Below are 13,667 nucleotides of genomic sequence, written 5' to 3' on the forward strand. Positions count from 1 at the left end.
CACATGGCCAAACCATTTCCCTAACCTGAACCAAGTTGTTTTAATTGCCTAAATATAACCGTTTACCCCCCCCCCCCAGTATAACTGGTTTACCTCTGAGACTGACTGAAGTGTACAAGTGAGAAAATAACTAAAGCTTATTTGTATAGCACCTTTCACAGATACAAGATCACAAAGTCCAGAACATGTGGAAGGAGGAGGAGGAAGAAGATGGCAGAGCAGAGTCTCCAGTACCCAGCTGTCTGTCTATGAAGACTGACTGGTCTAAAGACAATGCTCCACACTTCAGTAATGAACCTGGACCTTCAGACACAAGGTAAGAGGACTGTTATACTGTAACGAAGAAATGTTATTTGATAACCTACACGATTGCACTGAAAACTACAGAGACAAGGAGTGACCATAGGGAAGAAAAACACGTTTTATGGAGGACAAGATATACAGTATATTTCACTTCCTGGATGTAGGTCAGACCTGCCGTCAGTTTGGCTCGATTCATGCACACAGAAGACATTTTATTCCCTAAATATTTAGTTTTTCGTTCCTCCTAATTCATAATGTGTGCACACAAACTAATTATACAATTAAAACTTCACATCAATTATCCCAAAAACCAGAGTCGTTGTGTTTGATCACCTCTGAAAACATGTTGCCTTTTCTTTTGATTTACAGAGGTCAGTACCACAGGCAAAGAGCAGAGTCTCCAGTACCCAGCTGTCTGTCTATGAAGAGTGACTGGTCTAAAGATCATCCTCCACTCTTCTTCAGTAATGAACCTGGACCTTCAGACACAAGGTAAGATGACTGTTATACTGTAATGAAGAAATGTTATTTGATAACCTACATGATTGCACTGAAAACTACAGAGACAAGGAGTGACCATAGGGAGAAAAAATATGTTTTATGGAGGACAAGATATACAGTATATTTCACTTCCTGGATGTGGGTCAGACCTGCCGTCAGTTTGGCTGGATTCATGCACACAGAAGACATTTTATTCCATACATTTTTTGTTTTTCATTCCTCCTAATTCATAATGTGTGCACACAAACTAATTATACAATTAAAACTTCACATCAATTATCCCAAAAAGCAGAGTCGTTGTGTTTGATCACCTCTGAAAACATGTTGCCTTTTCTTTTGATTTACAGAGGTCAGTACCACAGGCAGAGAGCAGAGTCTCCAGTACCCAGCTGTCTGTCTATGAAGACTGACCGGTCTAAAGACAATCCTCCATGCTTCAGTAATGAACCTGGACCTTCAGACACAAGGTAAGAGAACTGTTATCCCATAAGCCTACCTGATGGAATATGGTTCAATGAGATTGTATTCATGAAATCAAGTTAGTAGTAAAGATATGATGGAATACTGGAAAGAGAAAAATACAAGCTCATTGATATTTGAGTAGAAAAAAAGGCTATTATTTCATTCACTAAGAATAAGAATAAGATAACAATAAAATGAGATAAGTTTAAATTATCTCTGTAGATTTGGATCGATTAAGCAACAAATAATTTCAAGATATATAAAACTAAATAAAATATAAGCTACAGTGGGTGGAATTAAATATAACACAACTGACAATTGCAAACACAACAAGCATTTAATGTACAATGATAAGCTGGAAACTGTTCTACCACTAGAACATAACCAGGCCAAGACACATGAATGAAAAGTATGTACAATATGAAATTATAAATACATACAGTATAAAAACAAAGGAAAACATATAAACACTAGAGGGCACTCTGTAGAATGCATACCTCCACCAACCTTTCTACAGAGTTTTGTGATGTTACGTGAATCCATTTGAAATGTAGGTGCCTTTTTGTGATTGGCCACACCCCCTTTTTGCCAGTGGGCGTGCAAAGTACATGTACATGCATAATCTATGATAATAATCTAAACATAAGAAATAATCTAAATAATCTAAACAAATAAAATAGAAATCAACAAATGAAGACAATAGTACAATATGAGAACAAAACATGAATTTAAAGTCACTAGAACTAATGATATGTATCAAACATTTGTGTTTCCAGAGGTCAGTACCACAGTCAGAGAGCAGAGTCTCCAGTACCCAGCTGTCTGTCTATGAAGACTGATCGGTCTAAAGATCATCCTCCACACTTCAGTAATGAACCTGGACCTTCAGACACAAGGTAAGAGGACTGTTATACTTTAATGAGGAAATGTTATTTGATAACCTACACGATTGCACTGATAACTACAGAGACAAGGAGTGACCATAGGGAGAAAAAACAGGTTTTATGGAGGACAAGATATACAGTATATTTCACTTCCTCGATGTAGGTCAGATCTGCCGTCAGTTTGGCTGGATTCATGCAAACAGAAGACATTTTATTCCCTAAATATTTCGTTTTTTCGTTCCTTCTAATTCATAATGTGTGCACACAAACTAATTATAGAATTAAAACTTCACATCAATTATCCCAAAAAGCAGAGTCGTTGTGTTTGATCACCTCTGAAAACATGTTGCCTTTTCTTTTGATTTACAGAGGTCAGTACCACAGGCAGAGAGCAGAGTCTCCAGTACCCAGCTGTCTGTCTATGAAGACTGACCGGTCTAAAGATCATCCTCCACACTTCAGTAATGAACCTGGACCTTCAGACACAAGGTAAGAGAACTGTTATCCCATAAGCCTACCTGATGGAATATGGTTCAATGAGATTGTATTCATGAAATCAAGTTAGTAGTAAAGATATGATGGAATACTGGAAAGAGAAAAATACAAGCTCATTGCTATTTGAGTAGAAAAAAAGACGATTATTTCATTCACTAAGAATAAAAATAAGATAACAATAAAATCAGATAAGTTTAAATTATCTCTGTAGATTTGGATCAATTGAGCAACAAATAATTTCAAGATATATAAAACTAAATAAAATATAAGCTACAGTGGGTGGAATTAAATATAACACAACTGACAATTGCAAACACAACAAGCATTTAATGTGTGATAAGCTGGAAACTGTTTGTCTCTATGAAACCAAATATCAAAGCCTAAAACAGCTTATTGGTTACTTAAAACAATGCCTCCTTGGTCTCATCACATCATTATTAGCTCTCACATTTTTTCCACACAGTGTTAAGATACATTTATGAGTCAAATCCTACATACTGAGGTCATCATAGTTATAAACTTTGGGATCAATAGATATAATGAGAAACAGTCAATTAGGAAAGGGGGGGGGGGGGGACTTAAACGACACGGCCAATCAACCGGAAAGCCTCTCCTGAGTCAAACAAGGCATCACTCATGTGAATGTGAGTTTGGATCAACACATACAGATGATGAAAACCAGCTTGGTAAAATGTGTAGAAATGTCTGCAACAGATGACAGACTGACCTGTTCTACCACTAGAACATAACCAGGCCAAGAAACATGAATGAAAAGTATGTACAATATGAAAGTATAAATATATACAGTATAAAAACAAAGGAAAACATATAAACACTAGAGGGCACTCTGTAGAATGCATACCTCCACCAACCTTTCTACAGAGTTTTGTGATGTTACGTGAATCCATTTGATATGTAGGTGCCTTTTTGTGATTGGCCACACCCCCTTTTTGCCAGTGGGCGTGCAAAGTACATGTACATGCATAATCTATGATAATAATCTAAACATAATAAATAATCTAAATAATCTAAACAAATAAAATAGAAATCAACAAATGAAGACAATAGTAGAATATGAGAACAAAACATGAATTTAAAGTCACTAGAACTAATGATATGTATCAAACATTTGTGTTTCCAGAGGTCAGTACCACAGGCAGAGAGCAGAGTCTCCAGTACCCAGCTGTCTGTCTATGAAGACTGACCAGTCTAAAGACAATCCTCCATGCTTCAGTAATGAACCTGGACCTTCAGACACAAGGTAAGAGAACTGTTATCCCATAAGCCTACCTGATGGAATATGGTTCAATGAGATTGTATTCATGAAATCAAGTTAGTAGTAAAGATATGATGGAATACTGGAAAGAGAAAAATACAAGCTCATTGATATTTGAGTAGAAAAAAAGGCTATTATTTCATTCACTAAGAATAAGAATAAGATAACAATAAAATGAGATAAGTTTAAATTATCTCTGTAGATTTGGATCGATTAAGCAACAAATAATTTCAAGATATATAAAACTAAATAAAATATAAGCTACAGTGGGTGGAATTAAATATAACACAACTGACAATTGCAAACACAACAAGCATTTAATGTACAATGATAAGCTGGAAACTGTTCTACCACTAGAACATAACCAGGCCAAGACACATGAATGAAAAGTATGTACAATATGAAATTATAAATACATACAGTATAAAAACAAAGGAAAACATATAAACACTAGAGGGCACTCTGTAGAATGCATACCTCCACCAACCTTTCTACAGAGTTTTGTGATGTTACGTGAATCCATTTGAAATGTAGGTGCCTTTTTGTGATTGGCCACACCCCCTTTTTGCCAGTGGGCGTGCAAAGTACATGTACATGCATAATCTATGATAATAATCTAAACATAAGAAATAATCTAAATAATCTAAACAAATAAAATAGAAATCAACAAATGAAGACAATAGTACAATATGAGAACAAAACATGAATTTAAAGTCACTAGAACTAATGATATGTATCAAACATTTGTGTTTCCAGAGGTCAGTACCACAGTCAGAGAGCAGAGTCTCCAGTACCCAGCTGTCTGTCTATGAAGACTGATCGGTCTAAAGATCATCCTCCACACTTCAGTAATGAACCTGGACCTTCAGACACAAGGTAAGAGGACTGTTATACTTTAATGAGGAAATGTTATTTGATAACCTACACGATTGCACTGATAACTACAGAGACAAGGAGTGACCATAGGGAGAAAAAACAGGTTTTATGGAGGACAAGATATACAGTATATTTCACTTCCTCGATGTAGGTCAGATCTGCCGTCAGTTTGGCTGGATTCATGCAAACAGAAGACATTTTATTCCCTAAATATTTCGTTTTTTCGTTCCTCCTAATTCATAATGTGTGCACACAAACTAATTATAGAATTAAAACTTCACATCAATTATCCCAAAAAGCAGAGTCGTTGTGTTTGATCACCTCTGAAAACATGTTGCCTTTTCTTTTGATTTACAGAGGTCAGTACCACAGGCAGAGAGCAGAGTCTCCAGTACCCAGCTGTCTGTCTATGAAGACTGACCGGTCTAAAGATCATCCTCCACACTTCAGTAATGAACCTGGACCTTCAGACACAAGGTAAGAGAACTGTTATCCCATAAGCCTACCTGATGGAATATGGTTCAATGAGATTGTATTCATGAAATCAAGTTAGTAGTAAAGATATGATGGAATACTGGAAAGAGAAAAATACAAGCTCATTGCTATTTGAGTAGAAAAAAAGACGATTATTTCATTCACTAAGAATAAAAATAAGATAACAATAAAATCAGATAAGTTTAAATTATCTCTGTAGATTTGGATCAATTGAGCAACAAATAATTTCAAGATATATAAAACTAAATAAAATATAAGCTACAGTGGGTGGAATTAAATATAACACAACTGACAATTGCAAACACAACAAGCATTTAATGTGTGATAAGCTGGAAACTGTTTGTCTCTATGAAACCAAATATCAAAGCCTAAAACAGCTTATTGGTTACTTAAAACAATGCCTCCTTGGTCTCATCACATCATTATTAGCTCTCACATTTTTTCCACACAGTGTTAAGATACATTTATGAGTCAAATCATACATACTGAGGTCATCATAGTTATAAACTTTGGGATCAATAGATATAATGAGAAACAGTCAATTAGGAAAGGGGGGGGGGGGGGACTTAAACGACACGGCCAATCAACCGGAAAGCCTCTCCTGAGTCAAACAAGGCATCACTCATGTGAATGTGAGTTTGGATCAACACATACAGATGATGAAAACCAGCTTGGTAAAATGTGTAGAAATGTCTGCAACAGATGACAGACTGACCTGTTCTACCACTAGAACATAACCAGGCCAAGAAACATGAATGAAAAGTATGTACAATATGAAAGTATAAATATATACAGTATAAAAACAAAGGAAAACATATAAACACTAGAGGGCACTCTGTAGAATGCATACCTCCACCAACCTTTCTACAGAGTTTTGTGATGTTACGTGAATCCATTTGATATGTAGGTGCCTTTTTGTGATTGGCCACACCCCCTTTTTGCCAGTGGGCGTGCAAAGTACATGTACATGCATAATCTATGATAATAATCTAAACATAATAAATAATCTAAATAATCTAAACAAATAAAATAGAAATCAACAAATGAAGACAATAGTAGAATATGAGAACAAAACATGAATTTAAAGTCACTAGAACTAATGATATGTATCAAACATTTGTGTTTCCAGAGGTCAGTACCACAGGCAGAGAGCAGAGTCTCCAGTACCCAGCTGTCTGTCTATGAAGACTGACCGGTCTAAAGACAATCCTCCATGCTTCAGTAATGAACCTGGACCTTCAGACACAAGGTAAGAGAACTGTTATCCCATAAGCCTACCTGATGGAATATGGTTCAATGAGATTGTATTCATGAAATCAAGTTAGTAGTAAAGATATGATGGAATACTGGAAAGAGAAAAATACAAGCTCATTGATATTTGAGTAGAAAAAAAGGCTATTATTTCATTCACTAAGAATAAGAATAAGATAACAATAAAATGAGATAAGTTTAAATTATCTCTGTAGATTTGGATCGATTAAGCAACAAATAATTTCAAGATATATAAAACTAAATAAAATATAAGCTACAGTGGGTGGAATTAAATATAACACAACTGACAATTGCAAACACAACAAGCATTTAATGTACAATGATAAGCTGGAAACTGTTCTACCACTAGAACATAACCAGGCCAAGACACATGAATGAAAAGTATGTACAATATGAAATTATAAATACATACAGTATAAAAACAAAGGAAAACATATAAACACTAGAGGGCACTCTGTAGAATGCATACCTCCACCAACCTTTCTACAGAGTTTTGTGATGTTACGTGAATCCATTTGAAATGTAGGTGCCTTTTTGTGATTGGCCACACCCCCTTTTTGCCAGTGGGCGTGCAAAGTACATGTACATGCATAATCTATGATAATAATCTAAACATAAGAAATAATCTAAATAATCTAAACAAATAAAATAGAAATCAACAAATGAAGACAATAGTACAATATGAGAACAAAACATGAATTTAAAGTCACTAGAACTAATGATATGTATCAAACATTTGTGTTTCCAGAGGTCAGTACCACAGTCAGAGAGCAGAGTCTCCAGTACCCAGCTGTCTGTCTATGAAGACTGATCGGTCTAAAGATCATCCTCCACACTTCAGTAATGAACCTGGACCTTCAGACACAAGGTAAGAGGACTGTTATACTTTAATGAGGAAATGTTATTTGATAACCTACACGATTGCACTGATAACTACAGAGACAAGGAGTGACCATAGGGAGAAAAAACAGGTTTTATGGAGGACAAGATATACAGTATATTTCACTTCCTCGATGTAGGTCAGATCTGCCGTCAGTTTGGCTGGATTCATGCAAACAGAAGACATTTTATTCCCTAAATATTTCGTTTTTTCGTTCCTCCTAATTCATAATGTGTGCACACAAACTAATTATAGAATTAAAACTTCACATCAATTATCCCAAAAAGCAGAGTCGTTGTGTTTGATCACCTCTGAAAACATGTTGCCTTTTCTTTTGATTTACAGAGGTCAGTACCACAGGCAGAGAGCAGAGTCTCCAGTACCCAGCTGTCTGTCTATGAAGACTGACCGGTCTAAAGATCATCCTCCACACTTCAGTAATGAACCTGGACCTTCAGACACAAGGTAAGAGAACTGTTATCCCATAAGCCTACCTGATGGAATATGGTTCAATGAGATTGTATTCATGAAATCAAGTTAGTAGTAAAGATATGATGGAATACTGGAAAGAGAAAAATACAAGCTCATTGCTATTTGAGTAGAAAAAAAGACGATTATTTCATTCACTAAGAATAAAAATAAGATAACAATAAAATCAGATAAGTTTAAATTATCTCTGTAGATTTGGATCAATTGAGCAACAAATAATTTCAAGATATATAAAACTAAATAAAATATAAGCTACAGTGGGTGGAATTAAATATAACACAACTGACAATTGCAAACACAACAAGCATTTAATGTGTGATAAGCTGGAAACTGTTTGTCTCTATGAAACCAAATATCAAAGCCTAAAACAGCTTATTGGTTACTTAAAACAATGCCTCCTTGGTCTCATCACATCATTATTAGCTCTCACATTTTTTCCACACAGTGTTAAGATACATTTATGAGTCAAATCCTACATACTGAGGTCATCATAGTTATAAACTTTGGGATCAATAGATATAATGAGAAACAGTCAATTAGGAAAGGGGGGGGGGGGGACTTAAACGACACGGCCAATCAACCGGAAAGCCTCTCCTGAGTCAAACAAGGCATCACTCATGTGAATGTGAGTTTGGATCAACACATACAGATGATGAAAACCAGCTTGGTAAAATGTGTAGAAATGTCTGCAACAGATGACAGACTGACCTGTTCTACCACTAGAACATAACCAGGCCAAGAAACATGAATGAAAAGTATGTACAATATGAAAGTATAAATATATACAGTATAAAAACAAAGGAAAACATATAAACACTAGAGGGCACTCTGTAGAATGCATACCTCCACCAACCTTTCTACAGAGTTTTGTGATGTTACGTGAATCCATTTGATATGTAGGTGCCTTTTTGTGATTGGCCACACCCCCTTTTTGCCAGTGGGCGTGCAAAGTACATGTACATGCATAATCTATGATAATAATCTAAACATAATAAATAATCTAAATAATCTAAACAAATAAAATAGAAATCAACAAATGAAGACAATAGTAGAATATGAGAACAAAACATGAATTTAAAGTCACTAGAACTAATGATATGTATCAAACATTTGTGTTTCCAGAGGTCAGTACCACAGGCAGAGAGCAGAGTCTCCAGTATCCAGCTGTCTGTCTATGAAGAGTGACTGGTCTAAAGATAATCCTCCATGGTTCAGTAATGAACCTGGACCTTCAGACACAAGGTAAGAGGACTGTTATACTGTAATGAAGAAATGTTATTTGATAACCTACATGATTGCACTGAAAACTACAGAGACAAGGAGTGACCATAGGGAGAAAAAACACGTTTTATGGAGGACAAGATATACAGTATATTTCACTTCCTGGATGTGGGTCAGACCTGCCATCAGTTTGGCTCGATTCGTGCACACAGAAGACATTTTATTCCCTAAATATTTAGTTTTTCGTTCCTCCTAATTCATAATGTGTGCACACAAACTAATTATAGAATTAAAACTTCACATCAATTATCCCAAAAAGCAGAGTCGTTGTGTTTGATCACCTCTGAAAACATGTTGCCTTTTCTTTTGATTTCCAGAGGTCAGTACCACAGGCAGAGAGCAGAGTCTCCAGTACCCAGCTGTCTGTCTATGAAGACTGACTGGTCTAAAGATCATCCTCCACACTTCAGTAATGAACCTGGACCTTCAGACACAAGGTAAGAGAACTGTTATCCCATAAGCCTACCTGATGGAATATGGTTCAATGAGATTGTATTCATGAAATCAAGTTAGTAGTAAAAATATGATGGAATACTGGAAAGAGAAAAATACAAGCTCATTGATATTTGAGTAGAAAAAAAGGCTATTATTTCATTCACTAAGAATAACAATAAGATAACAATAAAATGAGATAAGTTTAAATTATCTCTGTAGATTTGGATCGATTGAGCAACAAATAATTTCAAGATATATAAAACTAAATAAAATATAAGCTACAGTGGGTGGAATTAAATATAACACAACTGACAATTGCAAACACAACAAGCATTTAATGTGTGATAAGCTGGAAACTGTTTGTCTCTATGAAACCAAATATCAAAGCTTAAACAGCTTATTGGTTACTTAAAACAATGCCTCCTTGGTCTCATCACATCATTATTAGCTCTCCCATTTTTTCCACACAGTGTTAAGATACATTTATGAGTGAAATCCTACATACTGAGGTCATCATAGTTATAAACTTTGGGATCAATAGATATAACGAGAAACAGTCAATTAGGAAAGGGGGGGGGACTTAGGTCGGGTTCACACCAGAAAGTCCGGGTCCTTGGTTCGGGCCAGAGAAGAGGATGATACATTGTTTCGTTTTTCAGCTGGTTCGGTTTGCGTTCACAAGGCCAAAATCCACTAGTCCTGCCCACACGAACCAAAGTCACGTGGGCAGAAATCTCGTTCTATTATCCACATTATTTTTGTGAGGCTCCGCTGTAAAATAATTCTGGGAGCAATATCTGGACTAGAACGTGAGCAGCTGTGTGTTTACGCTTGTTGGCTTGACGCTGCCTGGATAGTACTCTGCACTGTATGAGCGAGAAGCGCCTGGCTAGCGGGGTAATCTGCACTGCAGCGCGTGCCTCCCGGTGCCTCCTCGCATCGCATTTCCTTGTTGAACTCCGACGTTAAAAGTTTGCTCGTTACAAAATAACACTAGTTTTGGGAATGTAGCCTAATAATGTTTTCTATCACATCCGCTAACCTGTTGCTCGTTGAACAAGTCGGCATTTATCAGCTCAGCTGCAACGTTTACAGATGGGTACATAGACGCGCTGTGTTGTGTCCCTTTTTACAGTCTATGGTTGTGTCAAGCTAGACGTAACGGGGGAAGAGGACAGCAGAAGGAAGCATCATGGTGCATCATGGCCGCCAAAAATAAGGTGGATTGGCCATACAATTTGTCGGGGCAAAAGTAAACAAACCCTGCCACTAGTCATTTGTGTCTGTTTGTGATGTCGCTGGTAACGAGACGAGATAAGCTAGCTAACTGCTACAGCTAGCAAGCAGCTTCTTCTTCAGTGGGAGCTTCCAAAACAGGAAATAACCAAAAAAATCAACACAAAAAACCACGTGCTTCCTCCGACTAGTCCGGGTGGGGTTCACACCAGAAATGGGCCGCTCCAGAGTTCGCTTGAGAGCGGACCGAGACCACCTCTCACAGGCGAACCAGAGCGCGGTTTTTAGTCCGCACCAGAGTTCGAGTAGGAGCGTTCACACCGACCCTATGGACTGTACTAAAGGGGAAAGGTCCGATAGACCGGACTAAACAAGGCTGGTGTGAACCCGCCCTTAAATGACACGGCCAGTCAACCGGAAAGCCTCTCCTGAGTCAAACAAGTCATCACTCATGTGAATGTGAGTTTGGATCAACACATACAGATGATGAAAACCAGCTTGGTAAAATGTGTAGAAATGTCTGCAACAGATGACAGACTGACCTGTTCTACCACTAGAACATAACCAGGCCAAGAAACATGAATGAAAAGTATGTACAATATGAAATTATAAATACATACAGTATAAAAACAAAGGAAAACATATAAACACTAGAGGGCACTCTGTAGAATGCATACCTCCACCAACATTTCTACAGAGTTTTGTGATGTTACGTGAATCCATTTGAAATGTAGGTGCCTTTTTGTGATTGGCCACACCCCCTTTTTGCCAGTGGGCGTGCAAAGTACATGTACATGCATAATCTATGATAATAATCTAAACATAAGAAATAATCGAAATAATCTAAACAAATAAAATAGAAATCAACAAATGGAAACAATAGTAGAATATGAGAACAAAACATGAATTTAAAGTCACTAGAACTAATGATATGTATCAAACATTTGTGTTTCCAGAGGTCAGTACCACAGGCAGAGAGCAGAGTCTCCAGTACCCAGCTGTCTGTCTATGAAGAGTGACTGGTCTAAAGATAATCCTCCATACTTCAGTAATGAACCTGGACCTTCAGACACAAGGTAAGAGGACTGTTATAATGAAGAAATGTTATTTGATAACCTACACGATTGCACTGAAAACTACAGAGACAAGGAGTGACCATAGGGAAGAAAAACACGTTTTATGGAGGACAAGATATATAGTATATTTCACTTCCTGGATGTAGGTCAGACCTGCCGTCAGTTTGGCTGGATTCATGCACACAGAAGACATTTTATTCCCTAAATATTTAGTTTTTCGTTCCTCCTAATTCATAATGTGTGCACACAAACTAATTATACAATTAAAACTTCACATCAATTATCCCAAAAACCAGAGTCGTTGTGTTTGATCACCTCTGAAAACATGTTGCCTTTTCTTTTGATTTACAGAGGTCAGTACCACACGCAGAGAGCAGAGTCTCCAGTACCCAGCTGTCTGTCTATGAAGAGTGACTGGTCTAAAGACAATCCTCCATGGTTCAGTAATGAACCTGGACCTTCAGACACAAGGTAAGAGGACTGTTATACTGTAATGAAGAAATGTTATTTGATAACCTACACGATTGCACTGAAAACTACAGAGACAAGGAGTGACCATAGGGAGAAAAAACACATTTTATGGAGGACAAGATATATAGTATATTTCACTTCCTGGATGTAGGTCAGACCTGCCGTCAGTTTGGCTCGATTCATCCACACAGAAGACATTTTATTCCCTAAATATTTAGTTTTTCGTTCCTCCTAATTCATAATGTGTGCACACAAACTAATTATACAATTAAAACTTCACATCAATTATCCCAAAAACCAGAGTCGTTGTGTTTGATCACCTCTGAAAACATGTTGCCTTTTCTTTTGATTTACAGAGGTCAGTACCACAGGCAGAGAGCAGAGTCTCCAGTACCCAGCTGTCTGTCTATGAAGAGTGACCGGTCTAAAGACCAACCTCCACACTTCAGTAATGAACCTGGACCTTCAGACACAAGGTAAGAGAACTGTTATCCCATAAGCCTACCTGATGGAATATGGTTCAATGAGATTGTATTCATGAAATCAAGTTAGTAGTAAAGATATGATGGAATACTGGAAAGAGAAAAATACAAGCTCATTGATATTTGAGTAGAAAAAAGGCTATTATTTCATTCACTAAGAATAAGAATAAGATAACAATAAAATGAGATAAGTTTAAATTATCTCTGTAGGGGATTTGGATCAATTGAGCAACAAATAATTTCAAGATATATAAAACTAAATAAAATATAAGCTACAGTGAGTGGAATTAAATATAACACAACTGACAATTGCAAACATTAGGGTTGTCCTACAACCCAGGTTTTACGAGTGAGAACGAGAGCTCTCACTAGTGCCTTAAACGCTGCAACGCAGCCCTATGGAAGACTGTTATTTTGCTCCAAAATTACTTTTCATTAAAACCTGACCACCCACCCGTAGGTGGCGTGGTACCCCCTGGGCCTGACACGGATCCACGTGACTACGTCACGTCCTGCCAGCCCAGGGAATAATCACTCTAATTTCTTCCAGCCCGCTGAGATCCGACGCACCCCGTGACGCATCGACACAGCAAGGCTGGGTAGTGAGAGCTCTCGTTCTCACTCGTAAAACCTGGGTTGTAGGACAACCCTAATGTTTTACTTCGTTTCGAACTCAAGCTCTCACTAGTGCCTCCATTCAACCGACCTTGCTGCCGGGAGCACCCCACAGGGCGACCCGAAAGGCACCGGTGA

At 37.3% G+C, this 13,667-nt stretch overlaps 2 protein-coding genes across 2 annotated transcripts in view; both read left to right on the forward strand.

Moving 5' to 3' along the window:
- LOC310799937 (uncharacterized protein) overlaps positions 1–13,667 on the forward strand; it is a 407,560-nt gene that overhangs the window by 103 nt on the left and 393,790 nt on the right. Inside the window, exon 2 of the mRNA XM_083662546.1 lies at positions 150–316. Coding sequence (XP_083518672.1) covers positions 186–316 — 131 coding nt within the window. The 5' untranslated portion in view covers positions 150–185. The remainder of the gene's footprint in view (positions 1–149; positions 317–13,667) is intronic.
- The window catches only part of LOC310800220 (uncharacterized protein), a gene marked incomplete at both ends in the record, with an annotated part of 99,671 nt that continues 86,728 nt past the window's right edge, over positions 725–13,667 (forward strand). Inside the window, 4 exons of the mRNA XM_083662805.1 lie at positions 725–767; positions 9,058–9,167; positions 12,362–12,432; positions 12,789–12,908. Coding sequence (XP_083518931.1) covers positions 725–767; positions 9,058–9,167; positions 12,362–12,432; positions 12,789–12,908 — 344 coding nt within the window. The remainder of the gene's footprint in view (positions 768–9,057; positions 9,168–12,361; positions 12,433–12,788; positions 12,909–13,667) is intronic.

Source organism: Poromitra crassiceps, assembly GCF_964638095.1.
Source record: "Poromitra crassiceps genome assembly, chromosome: 29".
Classification (NCBI taxonomy): domain Eukaryota; kingdom Metazoa; phylum Chordata; class Actinopteri; order Beryciformes; family Melamphaidae; genus Poromitra; species Poromitra crassiceps.